The following is a 25,390-nucleotide window of genomic DNA, read 5'->3' as shown; positions in this document are numbered from 1 at the left end:
TCTTTTCTTTGAAAATAAGCAGGAATAAATTGCTATGTAATCCATGGAGACAAAGCAAAGGTAACAGTAAAAAAATGAGCAGGCAACAAGGCACCTACTTTAACATTAAGACCCTATGCCAGTAGCCATAATGCATGCAAGCAAATAATGCATCATATACAAGCTCCAAGCATGTGGCAATGTAATCCATGTGAAGGAATCCCAACACCATGTTCACACGTGAACTTAAGCAAACATGAAATGTTTTTCTTTGCTTACTCATTTTGGGGGTGGGTACTGGGGATTAAACCCAACAGCACTAACACTGAGCCACATCCCCAGCCCTTTTTTAAATTTTTATTTTTTATTTTTTATTTCTTTATTTTTTGAGAAAGGGTCTTACTAAGTTGCTTAGGGCCTTACTAAGTTGCTGAGACTAGCCTCAAACTTGCAATCCTCCATCCTCAGCCTCCCAAGTCGCTGGGATCACAGGCATGCAAAGAAAAATATTTTAATGTTTATAGCAAAAGCATATTTTGGTGAATATCAATACTTTATAACAAGCAGCAAAAATGTACAGCATTACAAAGATTTTAATCTTTATCCCTCAAACCTAGAAAATTATCATCTGCAAAACCAGGTAAATAAGCATTTCCAAAGCCTTCAAAAGCCCAAGTCACTGATGGATTCCAGATGATTCTCCTAATCACTGGTGTTCACTGTGTTAAAAAGCAAGTTATCTTGATCTGTAGAATACCACCCTGCAGCTGTTTCTGTGTCCTTTCTCAAAGTGTCTGTAACATTAACATCAAACCTGAGGTTAACATTTTGCTTCTATGGCTTTTTAAAATAACTCTTTACTTATAATTATTTTTAAGTGAAATTGATCTTTGCATAAAATTTCAGCTTAAATTTTAGTAAAAGGTTTATAATAAGAAATAGAAATTCTTTGCCCCAGCCCTCCTGACTCCCAGGTTCCACTCCCCAGTATTTACCGCCATGTTTCTAAATAATATGCTTGTGCTGCTTTTTTTTTTTTTTTTTTTTCTTGTTATCAGTTTTGGACATTATTTGTTGACTTGTGCAAGAAAAGATGACACCCACACCTGCTCTCTTGTGTTTCCTCTCCATAATGCTAATATAATTATTATAATCATTTTTGGTTAAATAAGTAGTCATTGGTTATATAATTATGCTTATGTAATAGATGCAATGTTTGGTTCTGGTTTGTGTTTGTTTGCTCCTAAGCCAAGTGTTCTAACAGTCTGTCCTTTCTGGTGCATGCCTTCATTTTTCTTGGAGTTGTTAATTGCCTCTTTGTTGTTGTTGTTGATCTTGTTTGAGAAATTGCAAATGGTTCAATGGGGCTAGGTCAGGATGCTTAATGTAAGGGACGCAGTGACAGATAAGACTGTTAAAGGACCCAGATGGAAAAGAAATACCAGCCTAGGAACTTGTACCTGAGGGCAGCAAGGTAACATGGAAGGGCTTCAAGCAGGAAATGACCTTCTGGAACATTCTTCTGAGGGCTGCATGAAAGGACCATATGGAAACTCTTAAATTGACATGGAAGGGTGTGTGAAAGCATCTGCATTTTCACCATCTTTCCAACACAACTGGTGCCATCTTTAGGAAACTCCCACACTTGTGGTAGGTGTTTGTCAAGTTGCTAACAGACTCCAGCTCTCCTGCTTTTTCCTTCCCTAAAAATTTGGGTACATTTTAAGGAAGGGTAAAAATCATCTCTCTGCGTGCACCCAGTTGGAATTTCCCAAGATTCATTTGGAGCTATTCAGTCACAAAGTAGTCTAGGTAGTGGGCAACAGGAAAACTATGTTTTCCAGTGCCATCCTCCCCACTCACTTTTTGCTTAAAAAATACAGTTTTTAAACAGAGATTATGCAATTGTTAGTTGCTGCTTTTTTGTTCTGTTTTATTTTGTTGGAGGAGAAAACCTAGAAATTTTCAAGAAATCAAAATTAGAATACAGAACAAGAATTAAGATTTAAAATGTTACTCAAATAGAAATAGAAACTAGGGTTTATATCAGTGACAAGAGGTATGAAATTATTTTTAATTTTTCAATTCATAGCCTTGCCATTTTGGCCTTTCTAGGTAAACCTTGCGATTTGTATTCATAAAGCAAGCCCCACAGTGATGGCTGATCAGCCAATGTCCAGACTTCTGAAAGGACAACTCACTAACCAACTGCTTCTGTAATGTGCAGTGAGATTGAATTTGCTTGTCAAGTTCTTTAAATTCTATTAGTGTAGTTATAAATTGCTTTTTATGCAAAGATAAGGTATCTTTTAAAAAGATTTCTGCTTCTTCTTCCTCCAGTTAGAACTTTCAGTTTGCAACCAACCCATCTGCACAAAATGCAGTGGCAACAGCTACCTGTTCATTCCACACAGTATCATCACAATGCCTCACATTTACTGAGCCCTGGCTATGTGGCAGGCACTGTCCAAGAATCTTCACTAGCATCACCTCCTTTGATCTTCACTACTCTTCACTACTCTTAGAGAGTATGATCTTCACTACTCTTAGAGAGTATGATTACTTGTCCCCATTTTCCAGTGGAGGGCAGAAAATGGTGCTTGCACAAAGACAGTTGGTCAGGGGCAGAATTAGGGTTTAAAATGAAGCTCGTCTGACTTTGTGTCAATTGAGATGTTTTGGGCTATAATTAACCAAAGTAGCACCAAACATTGAGATATGTATTGTATCACATAAAAGGAAGCCAAGAGATAGGGTGGGCCTCAGGACTGGCTTCTCCAGAAACTAATGAAATCATCAAGGACCCAGTTTATCTTTGGGGACCCAGTTTCTCTCCCTACCATATTCACACTGGTTTCCCCTTGTAGTTATGGGATGGTTGCTAATAGCAATGTGGACCACATACTTGCCTGTTTACTGGTTAAGAAAGACTGACGTCCCATTGCTCTGTATTAAAGACAAAGATGAATTTTCCTAGAAAACCACCCCTGGAGTTTTACTGCCCAAATAGGGTCATTTCTGAACCATTCATCGGCCCAGGCAATGGGATCACCTTAGAGCACTTGAGCAACTTTATTGGAGGTCATTTCCCTAGGCCACCCCATTGCTATTCAGGGGAAAGGACAGCCAGGAAGCTGGATGGCAAAGCTCTTTGACCATATCCAGGACAGGCTAAATCATGTATAGGCCTTAGTGCAAAATGAAAATGAGGGCCCCTTGTTTAATATATTTTTTTTAGGAATTTCAAGATGGTGACAGCACATCAAATCAAGAATGAGGGCCTATGATCTTGGAGTCCTAGGTGACTTAAAAGGTCATGCACCTATGAAGCTGCCCCAAACAGGTGCTGTCTTCTGTAGTTTTTAACTGGTTACTTCTTTGCCTTTCATTTGAGAGCAGGGACCAGCCATTCCTGATCATCATTGGGCCCTCTGTGCTTCATTCCTGACTGAGAGCAGTGCTCTAGTTTGAGAGAGGAGCTTGGTTAAGCCGATCGCTCTGGTCTGAGGACATGGTGACAGGATAATGGTGATGCTGAGGAGGTCCTGAGTACCAGCTGGATGCCAGGCTTCTCCAAGCCACCACCTCAACTCTGACATCAACCCTGAGACCTCTCCACCTCCCATGGACCTCCCCAGTGTACTGTTTGTATTTCGATCGTGAATATTCTTGCTTAGTTTGCTTTTCTGGTATCTCATAGGCCTTGGGCCTTTGAGGCTATGAGACATGCTGAACTATAGTCACCCATCTGACACATGTGAACAGGACCTCCACATGGGTGCAAGTATTTACTTCTAGTCTTTGTATCACCATGCAGAGGATTTTCTTTTTGATATTGAAACCTCACTTAGGCTAGGATATTCAGAAAGTGTTTCCCCTGTGTCAATTCAGTCGACTTTCTTTTCTAATATAGGAACATGGTCCTTTTGTTAGTAACAGTTGAGGCAGCTTTTGTTGCACGCAGAGCACTGTGTGGACTCTAAGGAGAAACAGAGATTCAAAGAAGTGTTTAGACATGTTGGCCTAGTTGGAGACACTGGCAAAAACAGGAAGAGTTAAGTAACAAGAACTGTCATCATAAAGACATCACAGGGGCAATGCTTAATTAAATTAATTGCCTTTTGAATGGTAAAGACCACACACTCATTATTTTCTGCCTGCCTGCCTTTGCTCATGCTGTCCCTGCATATTTTATACATTGTCCCTATCATTTAGTTCTGCCCATTCTGCCAGAGATTGCCTCTGAGACCCTGATTAGAAATGTTCTGCAGAGTGCCTGGTGCATGTTGGCAGCTGGTACACATTAATTCCCTTCTCCCAGGTGCTTTCTCCCAATTTTGCAAGAGAACGTCAATCATGGAACTGGATATCTACCCTGGGTACCAGTGATTCCCATGCTGCATCCAGTTAGGGCTCATTGTTCCCAAGCCTGTCTTCTTAAGGCTCAATTCCTGAATGGCAGTGATACATTCATGCCACTCCCTCCCTCCTTCTATGTCTGTCACCTGGCCTTGTACAAAGTGGGTACCATTAAAACTTAGTTGCCTTGATTCTGTACTCTGAGGTCAGACAGGAAAGAGGGTCTGTGTGTTTGAGGGCGCTAAGGGGGTTCTCATGATGCTCAGGAAAGATCTGAGGTCACAAGAGAAGTAGGCAATGTGTGCCTTTAGTCTAGTGGTGCACCTAGAACAAGAATCGCCTTGAGCTGTCAAGTAGACGCCCGTCCCCAGGGCTGATGCCTCCCTCCTTTTCTTGGCCCTATGCCTTCAATTTCCAGACCTTCCCCAGCCATCCGCTGGGAGAGCAGGACTCCCCGGGGAGCCTGCCTGCAATGCTTGACTGCGTTTGTTACAGCTCTGCACAGATGGGCCCAGACAAGGCAAATATGGAGGGTCAGGGAGGAAGTGTCTGTAATTATAGCGCAGACCTCGAGTGTGTGTGAAGGGGGCGGGCAGACTCTATCTTCATGGAGGCTTTTGACATTTAGAAATACTCCTAAATGCCACATTTGATTTTGGGGGGTGGGGAGAAGAGAGATGTATTTCCAAAGATGCTTCAGGCACAGCCCACTTGTATTTGGACTGCACCACAGCAGCCCCTGCTCAGACCTCCAGTCCTGAATGTCCACATCCATGACAGACCCGGGCATCTCCTCCCAGGGCCTAAGGAGTGGCAGGTGGAGGTGGGACCCAGAACACAGTCCCACTGCCAGCCTTCGTGGGACTGGCTGTTCCCAGCTTTCCTGAACCCATTTAATATACAGTGTCTCAAGGCGCCATGGGGAAAGGGAGAAAGGGTCTATGCTGAAGGCTCGCCTCAGTCCTGGGTTTACATCCACCACTTGCTGGACACCCTCAGGCTCACCCTCCACTTCTAGGAGCCCCAGTTTCGTGTGCGAAGTGAGGGCGAGAGCATTAAAACCTCACAGTGCTGTGATACATATCAGTACACACAGATTTAAAGTCCCGAGTGCAGTCCTAGCACACAGGAGGCTCCGCACTTGCTTAGGAAGAAAGTCTGGCCAACACCAGGATGTGCCCCCTGGGTGACCTGACACAAGGAAGGGTCACAAGGACCACCACAGCCTCCAACATGTTTTCCCCATTTGGAATTACTCTGCTTGATTTGCATGGGCAGTTAAGAGAATGGAGATGTTAAAGGGTTTGGGGTAATACCTTGTTTGATGTCTTCCTTTCTGGGGTGATGGCTAACATGTCTCAGATGGTTGCTTTTGCCTAATTTCAGTCATTAGATTAAGGACGGATGAGGTAGTGTGTCCTCAGGGGCAAAAAGAATCAATGTGAGTAAGTGTGATTAGTAACAGTGTCCCTGAGTAAGGCAGCGGGGGACAGAGACGTGAACGAGGGTGTGGACTATTTCAGTGACCCAGCAGTGCAGCTGCTCCCATCTCCATGTGGGTCACACTCTGTCCACCTGGAGGGAGACACCCTCTTGTTGTCTCATAATCACAGGTCACTGCCAGACATTTTTGTCATGAGGTAGACGTGCTCATACTTTGTACTAGGAGACAGTATGTTTCTGATCATTTGCTCAAACGCTAGTAAGGTTGGAGAAAGCCATTCCTGTTTCTTTGCTCCCCTGCTTCTATACCTGCCATGCGGCAAGTATGGCACAGGGTGAAAGTGACACCATGAGGCAAGAGTCATCTCCAGGGCTCACGAATTAGCAGGGACCTGTTCGTGCTGAGGAATCCATGTACTGGTTGTGCAGGAACCTTGTGGTTTCAAGTTCATGGGACACAAAGGAGGGTGTGGCCAGTTCTGGAAAGAGTAAAAAAGGGCTTGGAGGTGGCATTTGGATGTCTGAGGTGTTTGAACCTCATGGATGAAGAAAGGGACAAGGAAAGGCACCAGGGCCATGAATATTCCTCTGCCTGAATCAGACAATCTGGCCAGAGAAACGGGGCGCTCTCATTGACTACCCAGTTCTGTCCACATTCATTGGCAGAGAATGAATGAGAGTGCTTCCTCAAACCCGAAGGGAAGTGTTATTGGAATAAATGGCAGACCAGCAAAAACCACGTACACAAGACACTAGAGCGACGTGGTGGGAGGGACAGCCTCAAGCAACAGTAACCCCACAGGTCTTCCCGAGGTGGACTGCGCTTGCCTCACTTTCCCCCCAGCCACTAAGGCCTTGGTGGCACAGTTGCCAGCAGAGCCAGGCTCTGACAGCCACCACATACTCAATCCCAAACTGCAGTCCTGGGCTATTACAAATCAGGTAAATATAGAAGTGCCAAGAGCAGTGGTCACTTCTGCAGAAAGTGCAGCCAAAGACTGTGGTCATAGTCCTGCATTAAGGCTGGGCTTTCAGTAGCGTGGTAGTTTCCACGCAGCGTGCAGTGCACATACTTCCTGTGACTTGCCGAGGCAGTGGAGTGTGAGGGTTGAGAGCCCAGACCCCCTGGGGCTGGATCCTATTTCCCTCACTCAAGTCTGTCCTTTGGCAAGTTACAAAACATTCTCTTTGTACTTCAGTTTTTCCATCTGTAAAATGGGAATAATAATAGTAACTATCTTCCAGGTTATTATGCAGATTAGGTTAATATATGTAAAGCATTTAGAGTAATACTTGCCACATAGTATGTACTGTAGTAGGGGCATTGACTATTGTTATTTACTTCTTTGTGTGTGTGTGTGTTACTAGGGATTGAAGCCACAGCCTTATGCATTGCTGGGCAAGCACTCTACCACTAAACTATATCTCCTGTCCCTTTTATAACTTTATTTTGAGACAGAGTCTCACTAAGTGGCTCTAAGTTTTGATCTTCCTGCCTTAGCCTCCTGGGTAGCTAAGATTACAGACGTGCACCACAATGTCTGGTTCACTTTTGTTATCCTTATTATTGTCATTCAACTTTACAGCAATCTGTTAGGATGAGTAGTTTTCATTTTATAGCGAGCCTCTGAGAGTATAAGCGACCTACCCAACATCAAACAGCTTGCAAATGGTTGAGTTGGAAATCGGATCCAGATCTTTCTGACTCCATATTTTTCCACCAACCAAAGCTCTTCTGCTTAGGATCAAACATTTATTCCTTCATTGATTCCTTCACTTCTCCATTTAGTGAACACAGGGCCCACTTTGTGTTAGCAATAGACCAGGTGTCAGGGATCCATTCACTGAGTTCCCCTATCAGAAACTGATCACCAGCTTTGCATGTATTTGATTTTAAAATGGGAAAACAATGATTAGTTAATGAAGATAGCTTATGTGACAAAGTTTTTTAAAAACATCAGGTAGTAGAGCTGGGGCATAGGAATTAATAGGATCCTAGGAGTGACAAGATGAGAAACAAATGGCAGAAATATTTGCTGAGTCAGATAATTCAGACCTAACACCCTGCATTTAGACAGGAAGGAACCAAGGTCCAGAGAGGTGGGGCAGCTCGTCTACATGTCCAGAAGATCATGGTGAGGGCCAGAACCCAGGCCGACAGCCTCTCACCAGAGAGGGGGCAGCAGCAGGTAGGCTAAATCAGACCCACCTGGGAGCCTGGGTGGCCCCTCCCACCTTCCCCGCACCCCCAGTCATTCAGGAGAGCTAGACTCTCACTTTCATTTCTTCCAGAGTCCAGAAACCCAGGTCCCACAGTGAGGGTGGAAGAGTCTGTGCTCAGTGACTAACATGGAGCAAGCCCATGGTAAATGTTCAGCTGGGAAAAATGATTAAGTCCTTCTGATGTTTTACCCTGACTTCTGAGTTGCCCCAAGGAAACCCAGAGCATGCAGTCAAAAGGAGAAAGAGGAGCCTAACATTGCTCTTTCTCTGCTGTGTGGAGGCCGGCAGGTGCTGTGGAAGGAGCAGGCAGGACAGGAACGGGGTAGGTAGGCCCAGGTTTGAATCCTGGCACGGTTCTGTGACCTTGGCACCCCCACAACCCCCTCCTACCAACTGTGGTATTTTGGACAAGTCTCCTAATTTTTCAGAACCTTGGTTATTTCAAAGCTGGAAAGGAGGTAACAATGCATGCATTACAGTTGTTTTTAGGATGGAGTAAATTTATACAAAGAAAGAACTTCACATGATTCCTAGCACATAGTAAACACTCAGTAAACGAGACATTAGAATTACAAGCATACAGAATAAACACTCGTATTAGACTCACAGTAAAGTAGGTCTTGTGCCAGGCACTGAGAATACAAAGTTCTTCATCTAACAGGAAACTCGCTGTTTTTTCATTTAATCTTCAGTCTCTGAGAAGATATCATTATCTCCATTTTATAGGTGATGCTCAGAAGATGAAGTAAGTCATCCAGGTCAATTAGTTAGTGAGTGGCAGAGCCAGAACAATGAGGCAGATTGACCTTTCTACTCTATTGCTTCCAGAAAACAAAGGAAGTGTCCAGGTGAAAGTTTCCTTCTCCCTTTCAATATTTTAGAAAAAGAAAATGCAGTATGACATTCAGGTGTGGGTGGAATTTCTGGGGGACCTGCCTCCAAATCCAGATGTGCCCTGATTCTTCAAGACGCCAGGCCTGGAGACCTACCCTTTCAGCAGTGACAGCCCACATCTGCACTACACCCCGATTTGTCAGGAGAAATTTCTTTAGGAAGCCCCAGGCTGTCCGAATTAGGCAGAGCCATGATCACTGTGGTTATGAATGTGCCTGTTTGATTAAGCTTCTGTACTGGCCGCCTTATTTGTTTTGCAAACCTGAGCTGGGTTAATTGGATTTCTTTCTCTTCCTTTTTTAACATAAGTAGATTGTGAAATTGGAAAAATAAAATATTCCACAGCTGAGAGAAAAGAATTGACTTGGAGAATGAGCTCAGCTGATACCCACAGAATGTACAGTTTTGCATTGAAATAAAGTCAGCACCGTCCACGCCCTTGCTGTGGGGACTTGCTCTGTCAGCAGCCCACGGTGCCACCGCAAAAGGCGGACCAGGGGATGGGAGTCAGCAATCCTGCGAAGGCACCGACCAGAAGTCGATGCTCTTAATAGACCATTATCAAATATGAATAATAATAATGCCAGTTACAAAGCACCTTGTACATACCAGGTAAACAGTAGGATAAAGTGCGGAAGGTATTCCATAGCCCTTAAGAGCTGGGAGACAAAACTGGAGAAATGTGGATTCTAGTCCTGGCACTTTTAGTAGCTATGGAGCCAGAGCAAATTCTCTTTCTGAGCCTCAGTTTTTTTCCTCTGGGAAGTAAAGATAACAATAGCTAATGTGGGGTGGGTACCTGTTATCTGTCAGGCATGCTCTTAGCACTTCCTGACTCCCCGCCACCCTCTATATCCCACATCAGGAGGACTCAAGGAGAGCTAAGTAACTCACAGAAGTCCACACGGCTAGGAACTGTGGCCAGAATTCAAACCCGGGCCACCTTCCTAACACATGCTGCTGTTCTTTTTACATCAGCCTCAGCCAATTCTTGGGAAATGAAATGGGGGCGGGGAGTGTGTTAAAGATATTTAGAGTAATTAGCAACCCAGCCTTCAGTACTTTGAGCCCATTATTAATATTAGTATAACATTTCTGTGGCCTGGGGACAGAACTAGGCACTTTGCAGAGGACTTCAAAAGGACAAAACTCCTATTATCTGTTTCTAGTATGACTGTGTTTATGGACATTGATGGATGGAATACCTGCCCAAGATCTCCTGAGTTTGTATCAAAAAGAAAACCCACATGTGGTCATGTCATAAATGATGAAAAGCGCCTCTCTGATCTGTATAATTAGTTGAGTGCTTTCTGCCTTTTCTCCCAAGTGAGGCCTTTTAGGGCCTGAGGAGGAAGAGAAGATCATGTGAGCAGGGCCACCATGCTGCCGGTGACAGGCTGGCACTGGCTGGTTCTCTCTGGGCTGGGCAGGGTTTGCACGCAGCTTCTTTAAAGGCTGAGAAGGTGCCTGGGTTAGAGACAGACTTGCCCAGCCGGGCAAGCCCCTTGGCCATCAGAGCCTTAGTTTCCTTATTTGTAAAAGGAAGATAATAACATCTATCTTTTAGAGTGGTTGTTAGGGTGCATCATCAAACATCGAAACTTTTTGAGGCCCTGAAAACATTTTATCCATATAACCATTGATTGTTTTTATTTAGTCACAACAAAAATACATTAGAAGTTTTTGTTTGTTTGTTTGTTTGTTTGTTTGTTTTTGCAGTGCTGGGAGAAGTTTTTGCATTTAATAAATTGCTCAATGCATATTGCTTAAATGCTTCAGCATTCACCAGTTTTCTGCCTCCGGGAGGCATCAAGAGTAGAAAAAGCAACAGAGAAACCTGGGTTGAGATCTTGGCTTCTATCATTTCCATTGTGATGATGGACAAGTTTCCTTTATTATTATTATTATTTGTGTGTGTGTGTGTTCTGTTTGGTTTTTCAATCAAAGTGTTACTTTTAATAAAGTCACCTCCAAAATACCAAGATACCCCATTGTTGAAAAGAAAATTGAAAATTTCATAAAAGCATGAGCAGGTTTCTGAGGCTCCGTTTCCTCATCTGCAAAGTGGAGAAATAAAGACCCACGATATAGTGGTGCTCTGGAGTCAAATGAGAAAGCACTCCTGAGAGCCCCGGCCACAGTCATTTGTCAGTAAATATTCATTCTCCTCCCCCCTGACAACCTCTAGTGTTCACACCTAAAGACCTTGTAGGGTCAAAGGTCAAAGGTTTGATTTAGTTTCATTCAACAAACATGCAGAGGCAGCATAATAGCCTCTGCAGGGAAGGCAGCTGAAGGCACAGAGAAGACCAAACGCTAGGTGAGAATATGGAGATCTGTGCCCTGGAGACTCTGCGGCCTAAGAGGAGAGTCAGCAGACTGAACACCAAGGAGCTATGAGAGCCATTGCATAGATAACCTCGGTTGATCCTGTCTGTGGTCAGTCACTATGCTAAGGACACTACATGCCTTGTGTCACCAAACCCCAACACTAAGAGGCAGATGACACTAGTTCCTCTTCACCCCATCCCTGGCTTTTGAAGATGAAGAAATCGAAGTGTTCAGAGGTTAAAAACTCACCCAAAGCCACAGAGCTCTTTGGTGATGGAACCCACTTTCACACCCAGTTACCTCAGAAGCAGCCCTCGACTCTGGGTCACTGCACTGTTTGAATGGGGTTCACGGCATGAGACTAGGGCCCAGAGAAGGTGGGCCATGTGGCCATTGTGTGGTAGGGGAGGTGAGATTTGAACCCAGGGCAGTCTGAGCCCGAGTCATGGTCTTTACACACCATGTAGTACTGCTCCATAGTGCTAGTGACCTTTTAGCTAAACTGTCACTTTCATTGAGGGATGTCAGTGTCTCTCACAAGCAAAAGCAGTTTCTTCAGAATTACTGATGGATAGAAGTGAAGGGAGGGATGTCAGCCTGACGGATGAGAACTCACCTCTCCACCTGCTGGTGCTGAGCCTCCTGCAGGCCCATCCACTGGGGGCAGAGAATTAGGGAAATGGCCTGATAAACGCCCTGACCTTCAGTGCTGGCTTGTTTCAACTAAGTAGGTGACTTTCCTCAGAAGCCTCAAGATTCGTTGTCTTTATTTCCTTTTCATGGCACCTCAACTGCTCATAGAAACAGAGTTTATGCCCACCTTGATTATCAACTGTCTTCAATGTGCAGTTTGGAGAAGAGCAGATCAAGTTTAAAGGGAAAGATCAAGGTGCCTAGGTTACTCCCAGTCACTCCATGTCCTTTGAGAATCTACAGGTGAAGGAGACCCTGGGCAGGAGCCCACCATGGGCCCCAGAGAGAAGAGTCATCTGCTTCTCCCCTCAGAGTCTGTGATGTATTAAGATAAGACTTCTACCCTGGAGCACAGAGTCCGGTGGCAAATTCAGCCCTGCTCCCAAACAGTAAACAAGTGGTGGTAACTCAATTGAGCTGTGGGGGCTAGAGGAGCCCAGAGGAGGAGCCCCTAACCCAAACCGGGTGTGCTGGGAGTGGGACTCAGAGAAGGCTTCCTGGAGGAGGAAGCTTCTAATACGAGTTTACCAGGTAACGGATATTTTTGCACATTTTTTCCATGCCGAAGAAGAGTATATGCCAAGCCTTGGACATGAGACAAGTAGTGAGCAGTTTCATGAGTGGTTTATTATTAGCCTACTGACCTTGGCGCCATCTTTGTTTAATTATTATTTGTTCAGTAGAGTATATTTTGACATATTACACATACATAGAGTATAACTTCCCATTCTTATGGTTATACATGATGTGGAGTTACCCTGGTTGTGTATTTATACATAAGCATAGGCAAGTTATGTCTGATTCATTTTACTGTCTTTCCTATTCCCATCCCCCATCCCTTCCCTTTATTCCCCTTTGTCTCATCCAATGAACTTCTACTCTCCCTCCACCCCTTAGTGTGTGTTAGCATTTACATATCAGAGAGAACATTTGGTATTTGGTTTTTGGAGGGATTGGCTTATTTCACTTAGCATGATATTCTCTAGTTCCATCCATTTACTGGCAAATGTCATCATTTCTTTCTTCCTCATGGCTGAGTAATATTCCATTGTGTATATATACCACATTTTCTTTATCCATTCATCTGTTGAAAGGCATCTAGGTTGGTTCCATAGCTTAACTATTACGAATTGAGCTGCTATAAACATTGATATGGCCATGTCATTATAGTATGCTGATTTTAAGTCTTTCGGTTAAATACCCCAGAGTGGGATAACTGTGTCAAATGGTGGTTCCATTCCAATTTTTCTAAAGAATCTCCATACCACTTTCCAGAGTGGTTGTACCACTTTGTGTCCCACCAGCGATGTATGAGTGTGCCTTTTCCCCCACATCCTTGCCTTGGTAACTTCTTACAGAGGGAGACAGAGAGCTGTGGGTTCTGCCCTGCAGTGGTGGGGCTTGGGCCAGGTGGTAAGAGGTCTTGCCCAGCAGGAGTTGGAGGGCCACCAAAGGACAGTAAGGCAGGGGAGTGAGGTGATCAGTTTGCTTTGAGGACTCTCACTCCAGCTGATGGATGGCCAGTGCACTGGAGCGGAGTGAGCCTGCAGGCTGGGACGCACATGTTGGCTATGGCCCCGGCCCACATGTCCACCCATGAGGACCTGAACAAAGACAGGCAGTGGGGATGGTGAGGCTTCAACAGATCCTCGGAAGGTAAAGGGAGAGGACTTGGTATCATCACTAAGCTGTTGATCCTGAGAAAGAGCGTGAGCGCCGTGGCAAAGCCCAGAGGCCTGGTTTCACTGAGTGGGTGCTGGTGCTGCCCCAGCTGGTGATGGTGAGAGCAGAAACACCAGGAGGCAGAGCTGGGGGTGGGAGAGCCTGTGGTTTAGCTGTATTTTGAGTTAGAGTGCTGGAGGCCTGGAGTTCCAGGCAGAGGTCAAGGTGGTCACTTCAGCTGGCTTCCTAGAGAGATGGCCCATTCAGTGCTGACAGCTTGATAGGAAGAGTGGTTTTCTTAAACTGAACCACTATTGGCTCCAAGTAACTTCCAGCCCTGGTCCTGATTCATCTTTTGGGGGTGTAGGTCTGCTCCTCCTCCTACCCTATAGCTGTTTGAAGATAGCAGCAGGTTCTCCCTGCCACCTGCTTTCCAGAAAATGCCCTGAGAGGACCAAAGGACTCTATGAGGAATCAGATTGTCAAAGGTTAGAAGGAACCACAGGAGAGCCTCTAAAAAATGGGGGAACCCTTTTTTCAGGTAGACAAATTGAGGCCCAGAGAGAAGAGGGTACTTTCCAAAGTCACAGAGGAAGTCGATGGCAAAGCTGGGAGTCTCCTAGCATGTGCATTGCGTGGGCAGAAGCCAGGAGACTTGGAGAGCTGTCCTAGGGCATCTGGCAGGTTTCAGCTGGACCTCAAGCCTTTCCCCCTCCTGTCTCTAAGCCCTTCCCCATCAAAGGTCGTCAGGGAGAGGACGGACTCAGAGGAGGGCCAGCCTCCTCTGATGAGCACAGTCCAGGCGTCCCTCCTCTGGACCTGACCCAGCTAATCAGCATAGCATGACCATCACCTCCCTTTTACCGAGTGCTTCACCTCTGCGAATGCAGCCTACCTCCATTTCCATGAGCTTAGCTGCTCAGTACACCACTGACTGCTGTTGAGCTGAGCTCCACCCCACCCTGCACACACAACTCCTGTCTTAGCCATCCACCCTGGTTCCTTGTTGATTTGGGGCTTGACCTAACTGTTGATGGGTCAGACCATTTTTGAAAAGGGTAAGAAGGTGACAGCACAAAGAAGGAGAAGTCACTTGACAGTCGGAAAGCTTTCCCAGGTCAAGTTCTGCCTTGAGGTAGACATGGCTTTAGGTTGGGGGAGAGCTTGTACCCAGAAAAGATGCTCCCCCGCTCCAGCTGCAGCCGGTCTGCTCAGGTTTTACAGGCAGAAACTGTCTAACCCACTGTTGTGTCTCCCGTGTCAAGCGCAAGGCCCACAGAGAGTGAAGTTGTCAAAGGAAGGAAAGCAGGGAAGCAGGGAGGGGAATGGAGGGGGAGCAAGGGGGCAAGAACCCCCTCAGTCCTCTTTTTCCTGTTCCACCTCTTTGCTTGCCTGAGGCCCAGGTGCAGAGCCCAGTCCGGTACGTGGCCTGCCCTGCAGTTTTTTGCAAGCACATGTTCATTAACCAATAGCACAGGTTCATCTGCTGAAAGAGACAAAGTCTTAGATTTTAAAACCGGGGGGAACTCCCACCACCTCTTTTTCCTGTTTATCAACCAAGGAAACTAGGACTCAGATGGGTTAAGTGCCTTGACCAAGGCCACACAGCAAATTGGTCACCAATGGAGACAAGCATAAGAATCAAATTTGAGTGTATGTGGGGAGATAGTTCTACTTCTGGTTCAAATGCTGGCCCAGCCTGGCTATTCATGAGCTATGCTTAGGAGGAATCTGCTTTGGTGCTCTTGGCTGAGTTTGTATCTGAATTGCCATGACTCTGGAATAGACAGCAACGCTGACTAGGCCTCTCTCTGAGGGAGACTCAAACTCTGCTCTTCCCTCAGTGGTCTACTTGGAGGCAGCAGGATACGGTTCCCAAGCACCCAGCCAGCGGAGCATTCACTGCTGTGTGTTTAATGAAGCCTGGGGCTCCAGGCTCACTCTTGTGATTACTCTTGGATTTCAAAACTGGAGGTTGGGGTGAGCCCTCTGAACAACCTGAAACCTGAAGCGGAGTTCCATTCTCATCCCGTGAACCTTGCCAGATCCCCGCTGCAGGCGCCCATGTCCCTGCGCCACCCTGCCACCATGTGGGCCTTTCTTCCTGCCAGCCCCTCACCTGAGGCCCTCCCCTCCTTTTGATACCCCTCACCCCTACTCTACTTCAGCTCCCAATTCAGTCCTTGCCCTTCCCAAGACCACTTATCCTTAAGCTTTGTAGCCTTGAGGGACGTGACCACTGCCTGACGCGGGAGGGGTTTCTCAGTTCCCCCACCATCAGCATCCTGTTGGACTCCTACTTAGCCGAGCCTGGCTGAAAGGCAGGGAGCAAGGAATCCAGGGCATCCCTAGGGTTAGAGAAGAACAGAGACTGCTTAGGAACTCAGGACACAAGTGGAGGAGGCAAACAGTTAAGTCTTACGGTAACTGTTTACCTCTCCCACTGCTACTCAACCACACACTTGGGGTTCCTGGTACCATTCCTGCCAAATGCCTGTTGAACTTCTCAGTCATTGTAACAGCAGGAAAACACCCGCTTCCACCCCCACCCACACCCCTATATGAGAACCACTGCATCAAACAATGAAGCTTTTGCCTACCCTGTCCCCTCATTATAATCTCTAACATACAATGCACTTTAATAGTCTCTTTAGTCCGCCCCAAGTGAGTAAGAAAGCAAAAACAGCCACACACCCTGAGCCACACTCCAACCCCCAGGAGCTCTATTTAACCCCCCAGCAAGAAAACTGGAAGGGTATCCCCCTAACATCCAGGGCCCTACCCTCTCAGTGAGGCGTCTGGGCTTTCAGACCAAGTACCACTTAGAATGCCTGCACGTTGGCCATTAGGAGGACATCAGGGAAAGTGATTTTGTTCAGGGAGGAAATGAATGGGCAGAGGACACACCACAAAAAATTCAACCCCGAGCCACTTGCTCAGACCCAGGGTTGCTTTGTACATTCACTGTATCCGCTCCAGGTTGAGGTGGTCATTGGAGTGATGGTTCCCTCTGACTCTTGCATGGGACTCTACAGTTTACAAGGTGCTCTCGTACACACTTGACAGGTGAAGAAACTAAAACTCAGAGAGCTTGAATGAATTGTCTGAGATCATACAGCTTGAAGAAGGCAGAACTAAGAAGTCAGGCCATCAGATTGCAGCTGCTGACTGTGGTGACAGAGAGCTTTCTGGCCTCTCTAAATTGGTCTTGTAGGCCCGGGTTCATTAGCTAAGCTCTCAGCACTGCTACATCACCATCCCGAGTCAGTGGTAGTCGATGGCATTTTAATGGAAGCCAAATAACTCTTTCTGTTGGCATTCTCAGGCAGCCGCAGTTTTTGCGATTTATGGTAATTAAATACCATCATCTTTCATATCTGACAATCTTTAGGGCCCGATTAATGACTGCAGTGCACACTGGGGCCATCATTAACTCCATAGCAAGGAGAACTCTGGGCACCTGTCAGCCATTTTGCAGGGCATGGTGTGGGCACTCTGCCTGGCCCCCTTACTGGCCTTAGATTGCAGGGTTATTGGCACGTCTGAGTCCTTTGCCTCAGCCAGAACTCTGAAAGTTGATGACTTTTCCTCCTGAGTGAGATCTTCTTAAAACAATGGTGAGGTACTCCCCTGGAATCCTCTATCAGCAAGACACCCTGGGGTTGTTGGGGACATGCGTGTAGCTTGCCCTTGCCTGCTTCATCCTCCACATAGTCACCAGGACGCTCCCTTAGATGCTAATGTGACTACAGCTGTTTTGTCAGCTTTTCCACTGCTGTGACCAAAAATACCTGACAAGAACAATTAAAGGAGGAAAAGTTTATTTTAGGGCTCACAGTGTCAGAGGCCTCGATTCATAGACGGCCGACTCCATTCCTTGGGGCCTGAAGTGAGTGGTAAAGGAAAGCAGCTGGGGACATGGCACAGAAGCAGAGAGAGAGACTGCACTCATCAGGGACAAAATATATACCCCAGAGGCACATCCCCAGCGACCCACCTCCTCTGGCCACACCCTACCTGCCTGTAGTTTCCACCCAGTTAATCCCCACCAGGGATTGATTCGCTGATTGGGTTAAGGCTGTTATGCCCCAATCATTTCACCTCTAAACGCTCTTGCATTGTCTCACAGGTGAGCTTTGGGTTGACTCCTCACATCTAAATCATAACAACGGCACCCCCCCCTCGCCCTCTCACCCTTGGTCTGGCATCTCCAGGCAGCTACCACCTGGGCCTTCCCCCAGTGCCTCCACCTCACCCCAGCAACCCTCCCTGACAGCCATCCACGCCCTTTAAAAAAGGTGTCCCAGCAGTCCTGCTCTCTCAGGCTTCTGAACACTTGTACATGTGTCGTTCTCTGCCTGGAACACCCTGTGTCACTTCTCAGGAAACCTTCCCTGATCCCAAGAATCGGGCAGCCACCCTCTGTGCCCAGGTGTGCTCAGCTCCATAGCTGTAGTGTGAGCTCACCGGATGACAGCCGCAGGCCCTGGCAGGGTGCTCATGCAGCAGGCATCCATGGGAGCGCTGCCCACATCGCCTCCCTGAGGCACACGAGCAGAGCGCTTCCAAGCTTGGGCCCGAGTTCAGGTTCCGGCTCCATCCCCTGTGGCTTTGTGATCTTGAGCAGATTATGTCCTCTTTCTGTACCCGGTGTCCTCATCTACGGAGCCCCATCCCCAGCCATTTTTATTTTTTTATTTTGAGACAGAGTCTCACTAAGTTGCTGAGGCTGGCCTCAAACTTGTGACCCTCCTGTCTCAGCTTCCTGAGTCACTGGGATTATAGGCGTGCATGTCACTGGGATTATAAGCATGACTGGCAGTAATACCTTCTTTACAGAGTTGTGAAACTGTGAGCACCAAACAAACTTTTTCTCTTCTGATTGTTGCAGGCACTGTGCTGGCACCTCACATACATTATCTCATTTAATACTCACAACAACCTGTAAAGTAGGTATTATCTCTATTGAGTGATTACAAAACTAAAATCCAGAGACATTAAGTGACTTGATTAAAATCACACAATTTAAAAGCTTGTAAGTGGCATATCCAAAACTTGAACTCAGGAATGTCTACCATCCAAATCTGGTCCCTTTCTGTGATCTACTGCTTGACCCAGAACTCTAAAGGAGCTTCCCTTATGGTCTCTGTTCAGGGAGAGGCAGCCAGGAGCTTTTGGTGTTCTGGATTTGTATGTATATAAAATTTGAAATATCTGAGGCATTGGAGACCACCAGCAACTCAAATATCCCCGAGAACTTGTAGGAAGAAAAAAAAAATCTTCCTGGAAAACTGTGCTTGCAAAACTCAGATAAGCAAGAAGATTTTATTGATAATGACATGCACAAATAACAATAGAATGAGTCACATCTGGGCTTGCTGGAGAGATGTAGTTGGTATCTGTACCTGTGAGAAGAGGGTGAATACTGGAACTTGTGGCCCAGCTTTGTAAATGCACTGATGCCTACTCTCAGGCAGCAGGAAAGAAGCCACCACCTGAGCAGGCGCAAGAGCCAGACCCCTCGTCTGTTCCTCTCTCCTCCACAGGCCAAGGGTTTCCCACACGCCAGCCTGGCTCTGTGCTGCCACTGGAGATATGGAAGCAAGGGGATGTGAGCCCCTCCTTCAGAACTCCACTGTATACTTGGCACATGAGCAAAAGCCATGGTTCTTCATCCTCCAGAAAGTGGTGAAGCAGGCATGCATGTCCCCTCTCACAAATGCACCAACCACAGAACGAGAAGGTGAAGTGAGTTGTTGGCCAGTAAATGGAAACCAGAAGAGAGGTCTCTTAAGCCATATATATATATATATATATATATATATATATATATATATCTTATTTCATTTCTAGCACCCTGTTTACAAGACCTGGCACAGAACAGGCATTCAGTAAATGCAGAATGAGTGAACTCATTCTGGTTCCTTCTGAAGAGGAGCACATAATGGGGAGGAGGTCAAAGAAGGTCCCTCCACAGCCTCTTTCCCCTGCCTTCCCTCCTGGGCACAGAAGCAGAAAGGAGGATCCAAACCAGGGAAGACATTTGCTCCTTGGGAAAGAGCTTTGTGAGTGAGGTTTTTGTGGCTGAGCTCCCAAATACAGAACTTTTCCTCTGGAAACAGCAAGGTTCCCTTTCTTAGGATTCTCGGAGCAGAAGTGGTGAGGAAAGGAGAAGCGGCCCAGCCAAGCATCTGTAGTTCTGGCTCCGGGCGAGGAAGTAAGGGCCTGTGTGGGCCCAGGGTGGTCTCCTACCTTCTTTCCCATTCAAACATACTCTAAAGGAGCAACACCCTCCTGGGCAGACTGCCCAGGTCGCTCATATAAACTGCTCGCTCAAGAAGCCCATCATGCACATCCACTCGGTTCTGGGACCTGCAATTGCCCCACACAGAGCCGCAGAGAGTTCACTATTAGGGAGGCAAGACGGACATGAGTGTGCATGATCCCAGAGGAGGCAGTGGAGAGAGGGTGGGTCCACTCAGGCCAGTGTTTGAGAGGAAAAGAGAACTTGGGGAGGGATCCAGGGAGACTTTCTGGATAGAAAAGCAATTGAGCTGAGCTTCAGAAAATAGAGAATTTGGACCAGAATGTTCCTTGTCCCCACAGGAGAAATTCCTGTTAGATTGAGTCTTCAGATCTGTGACCAGTGACCTTGTACTTGAAATCTCATCGGATCAGCAGTCTCGACAGGGTTTCTGAACAGTTATCAAGGCCTAGCCTGCGGTCCCTATCTTGTCACAAAGCAGGTCTGTAGGTTCACAGACCAGCTTGTCCTGACCCAGACCCCAGACCCCACGCTCTTCCCTGAGGGCACTGGACTTCAGCCATGGACTCAGACAGTCAATGTTTTATGCAAAGGCGTAAAGACAGAATTCATCTTTGGATTTAGGAGGACCATTTACTAGTTGTAAGCCTCAGCGACCTCATCTGTAAAGTGGGCATGATGTGAACACTGACCTCCAGGGGCCGCTGTGCACATTAGAAAAGTTAAGACTGGGAAAACATGCACAGTAGGGCCTCACATCCATGACGGCCACTGTTAATATCAAGTGACATGCCTTGGGGTTGACTCCTGGGGAGATCAGGAGTAAGAGCTGGGTTACCTCTGCCTGCCGGCCTCCTGACCACCACTGGGCAGTACTGGATCCGTGGCTGCCCCTCTCTACTCTGGTGGCCTGGGGTGGGGGCATTCCATCAGCCCAGGTGGCTACTTCTGCTACTGGTTTCTGTTCCAGGCTCTGTTTCCATTAAAGTGCTGCCTGAGCACAGCTAGACTAAACAAATGACCCTGTTCGTTTTTGCTGTCTCCCTGGCCCAAGGCTGCTCTGGGCGGGGGTGGGGCACTGCCAGACAGGTTGTATTGGCTTCCAAGTGCCCTCCCCTCCCATCAAGGGGTATGTCTGCTAGCTCCCTTCTGCCCCAGGACATTAGCACTGCCCATCTTCAAGTGGTATCATTCACATCCTGGGACCCTCCTCGTGGAGGCTGAGATTTCAACCACTTGAACTACCTCAGAGGACCTCCAGGCTTCTGGGGGAAGGTGTGCCTGGAGTGGGGCCAGGGGACTGATGAGAGGGGAGGCTGAGCACCAGGCCTGCGTCAGATTCCAGGGGGTCTGTCGCCCAGTGTGGACTCCATGCTGAAGGTGGTAGTAACCTGCCCTGGCGCCTTTCTGCCTCTTTCTCCCTTCTTCTCCTAACTCCCCGCCCCAAATTCCCCACCAGATTTGCTTTATAACTCCTTGGCATAAAAGATGGGGTTACCTAAAAGGCAGAGAGTCATGCATCTTCCACTAAAACTCCACATCCCTGACGGGGCTTCACGTTCCGTCGTCCTCGGTGGTTTTCAGAAAGCCATCTCCTGATCCCAGAAGAAGCACAGCCTTTGCAATATGGCACCTACTGCTCTCTCAGACACTTAGTCCCCTCTGCAAAATAATGTTCATGAGCAACAAGTAGAGCAGAACACTTTGTAAACTGAACTTCACCGATTGTCTCATTTAATTTCCTCGTAGTTTTGTCATTCCTTGTAATAAACTATTCATCCCATTTTGTTGTTGTTGTTGTTAAGCAAAGAATTAGGTTTATTCAAACCACTTTGTATTCTTAATGCTGTCTGCTAAGAATCAGTTAATGAGTTGCTTGACTTAATAAATGTGGTGTTTAAATTATGTCTTTGTAAAAGCAAACTAGTTTATATCAAGTGTAACACATTTTGCAGATGAGAAAACTGAGGGTCTAAGAGGTTAAGAGGCTTGTCTATGGTTATGAGATTAATAAATGGCAGCATCTACACTACAATCTAATTTCTTAACTTCTTCACCCCCACAATATATTCAGCATGGAATGACTAGGCTCTCTGTATACATAGCTTAGCTGGATGGTAAAAATTTATCTCCAGACTGGTCACATTTGTGGCGTCAGGAATTTTATTTGCTCTATTTATTTGTCAATAGTAACTACTTGGTCACTATCTTTGGGCACTTTACCAACCCACTCCAAGTCTAAGTTTTTCATTTATAAATTTGTGATGATAATACCTGTTGCTCTGGATAATTGAAAGGAATAAACAAAAGATGAGCCTCAGTCTCTTCATCTGCAAAATGGGAAGAAAAACAGTACCTGCTCTGTAATGGGTTGTGATAAGTTAACTGAATGACAACATGTAGAGAGTTCAGAACCGTGCCTGGCACACAGTATGGGTTCAATAACTGATAGAGGTAGTTTTTAACCACCCAGATCCCAGTATGGCTCACTTTACTCAAAAGTCATCTTCTCTCTGAGGCCACTTGGTCTAGACTTTCAGCCTGTCGATGCGTACCCAGACCACAGTCTCTTTCCTCTATGTGTTCTTATATGTATCATCAGCTCTGCCCTGGAGGCCTTGTGATTTCTGGGCCTCCCCACAAAGCCTGATAAGCCTGGAAGAGGACCCCAGAACTTTCATCTCAAACACATCATCACACCCACTGGTGATGTTGAAGGTTCTGGTCCAAAACCACATGTTAAAAACTAGAACCTACAAGTGTGATCAAAGCACGGTGAAGTTGCTGACACGGGCAGCTAGGTTTTCGTTTCGTTTTGTTTCATTTCTCATCTTGTCTCTTGTTTCCCTTACTAGAATTTAAGGTCAATAGGTAGGGACAGGAATTTTAATTTTGTCCATTGTTCCCGCCCCCCCGCCCCCAAAATACCTAGAATAGTAAACGCCTATTGCTCAGTAAACGCCTGTCAACTAAGTCTTGAGCCAATGCTTTAATCTATACCATTTGCCAGCATCCAATGCATCTCATTCCTTCCCCGGGGGTCTTGTTCCGTTCTCCCTGGTGCTTCTCCAGTCCAGGGGCAGGGCTCGGCTAGCTCGCTACCCCTCTGACCCGGCATGTTTGTGTTCCAGATCACCCAGGGGGCCTGCAGAACCACCCTCGGCTCAGGACTCCGCCGCCACCGCTCTCACACGCCCACACCCCCAACCAGCACCACGCGGCCTCCATCAACTCTCTGAACCGGGGCAACTTCACTCCGAGGAGCAACCCCAGCCCCGCCCCCACGGACCACTCACTCTCTGGAGAGCCCCCTGCAGGCGGTGCCCAGGAGCCCGGCCACGCCCAGGACAACTGGCTGCTCAACAGCAACATCCCGCTGGAGACCAGGTGCAAGCCCAGGGCGGCCGCGGGGGACCTGGGGGGGCCGGGCCAGTCAACTGAGCCCAAGGTCTTCAGGTGGCCTGTAGGGGGGTTGGTCTGTGTCTCTGCCTCCTACCTGACCAGAGAGGCCAGGGTGAGGTGCACAGCCTTAGGACGCGATTCTCAGACTGCACAAGAAAAGGGCAGTGGGATATGCGACAGAAAGAGCGGGGGCTCTGAAAACCATCAGACCTGAGTGAGGTCGGCTGCTAGCCTGCTGCTTCCTGAAGCACCTTGGTCAAGTGGCTGGACCATCTCTGACTTGCCTCCCTTCTCTGTAATGGCCATGATGCCGACTGGGCAGGGCTGCTGTAAATGCAGTGAGCGCCAATGTGTGCAAAGGAAGCTGGCACAGGTGTGGCAGAAAGTAGACTCTCAGTCCAGGTTTGAGTGGGGTCCTCTTCTCTCCTGTGTCCACCATGATTTCCTCACCCTGTGCCTAACATCAGGCCTGTCTGAGCTGGGTAGGTGCTCAGTAAACCCCAGTCTCCCCTCCCCTCACCCTTCCCTGTTGTCCTATCCTGTTTATACCCAAAGCCCTAATAATCGGGGTTGGTTGCCAGGGCTTTCACGAGTGGTATTATGCAGTCCTCACACCTTCTTGAGGTGGGTCTTGTTAGGATGATGCCCATCAGGAGTCTTGGAACATGAGAATCGGAGCAGATCCTTTGGCTAGCTCAGGCTCACACAGGCCGTTAGTGCACGGCTCAGATTTGAACCCAACTTGCCTGAGTCTCTGTCCAGTGCTGCTCCCAACACCACAGATTTCTTCTCTCTTCCAACCATGGGTTGGAATGCTTCCTTCAGCTCAGGGACTCAGTCAGTCTCAGTTCTCTAGCCACGGCTTAGTCACTCTTTTCCCAAAAGGAAACATGTTTAATGATTATAAAAACCATACAACTCACTGGAGAAAATGCAGGAAGACACAAAGAGGAGAATTACATTTACTCATAATCTGAGATGAGCACTATTGACTATGGAGGGCATGGCCTTTCCCTGCCCCCTACACTGAAGGGGAAGTATCCTGGGGACACAGTGGCACTCTTCTTCTGTCCACCTATCTATATATCTATGTATCTTACCCTCTGAGCCACATCCCCAGACCCCTCCCCCCCTTTTTTTTGTATTTTGTTTAGACACAGGGTCTAGCTGAGTTGCCTAGGGCCTTGCTAAGTTGCTGAGGCTTGTGGGGTTTTCCGGGAACCCCAGCCTCGGGCATGGTCAAGATGGCGCCTGACGCTGAGCCAGAGGCGGCCAGCTATACAGTAAACAACCAGCGAATTCCAATAATTGGCTAGTTAATGATGTGACTAGGGCATGCCCCCCCCTCGTGCACCCGTCCTGTGCCTGCAGCTGTCCGCGTTTATCTTGTGTACTCTCCCCTGATTGACTGAAGTGTATATAAGCCTGGTGGGTGGGAGAGTAAAGGGAGGAAGCTGAGGAAGGGACTGAAGAAGCGGAAGAACCGGCGGCGGCGACAGCAGCGAGAACGGAAGGAGGAAGTACGCGGGAGTGGAAGGAGCTGGGAAAAGGAAAGCGGAAAGTGCGAAGAAGCTAGGGGTAAGAGAAGCGTAGGAAAGAACCTGTGCACAATAAACTTCCAAAGCTTCAGACATTTGCCGTGTCTCTCTCTGCGGGCAGAGGGGACGCGACAGAGGCTGGCTTTGAACTCACAATCCTCCTGCCTCAACCTCCTGAGCCACTGGGATTACACATGTGCACAGCTATGTATCTATTTTTGCAGTACTGGGGAATTGAACCCAGGAACCCTCTACCACTGAGCTACCTCTCCAGCCCTTTTTATTTTTTATTTCGAGACAGGGTCTCACTAAGTTGCAAAAATTGGCCTCAAACTTTTGATCCTCTTGCCTCAGCCTCTTGAGTCACTGGGATTAGAGGGTTGTGCCACCATGCCCAGCCCTATTTCTTTAAAGTGGTGGGAAACATATATTTTATTTTCCCAAGCTTCTGTTTCATACGTGAAGAGCACAAAAGTCATACCACACTTAGGGAAGCAAAATTGATCCACGTATGGAAGGCGTCCCCTTCTGACTCCGCCTGATACAGAACTATAGGGTTGGCACATCAAACTTGTGGGATCTAATGAGAGAAAATCAACAT

At 47.1% G+C, this 25,390-nt stretch overlaps 1 protein-coding gene across 2 annotated transcripts in view; it reads left to right on the top strand.

Annotated features, from left to right (window-relative positions):
• Nucleotides 1-25,390, top strand: part of Tenm4 (teneurin transmembrane protein 4) — a 712,052-nt gene that overhangs the window by 466,122 nt on the left and 220,540 nt on the right. For both annotated transcript variants that reach the window (XM_047517532.1, XM_047517531.1), the window contains exon 8: nt 22,981-23,236. In XM_047517532.1, coding sequence (XP_047373488.1) covers nt 22,981-23,236 — 256 coding nt within the window. The remainder of the gene's footprint in view (nt 1-22,980; nt 23,237-25,390) is intronic.

This window comes from Sciurus carolinensis, chromosome 11 (assembly GCF_902686445.1).
Source record: "Sciurus carolinensis chromosome 11, mSciCar1.2, whole genome shotgun sequence".
Lineage (NCBI taxonomy): Eukaryota > Metazoa > Chordata > Mammalia > Rodentia > Sciuridae > Sciurus > Sciurus carolinensis.
This window is presented reverse-complemented; position numbering and strand designations above follow the sequence as displayed.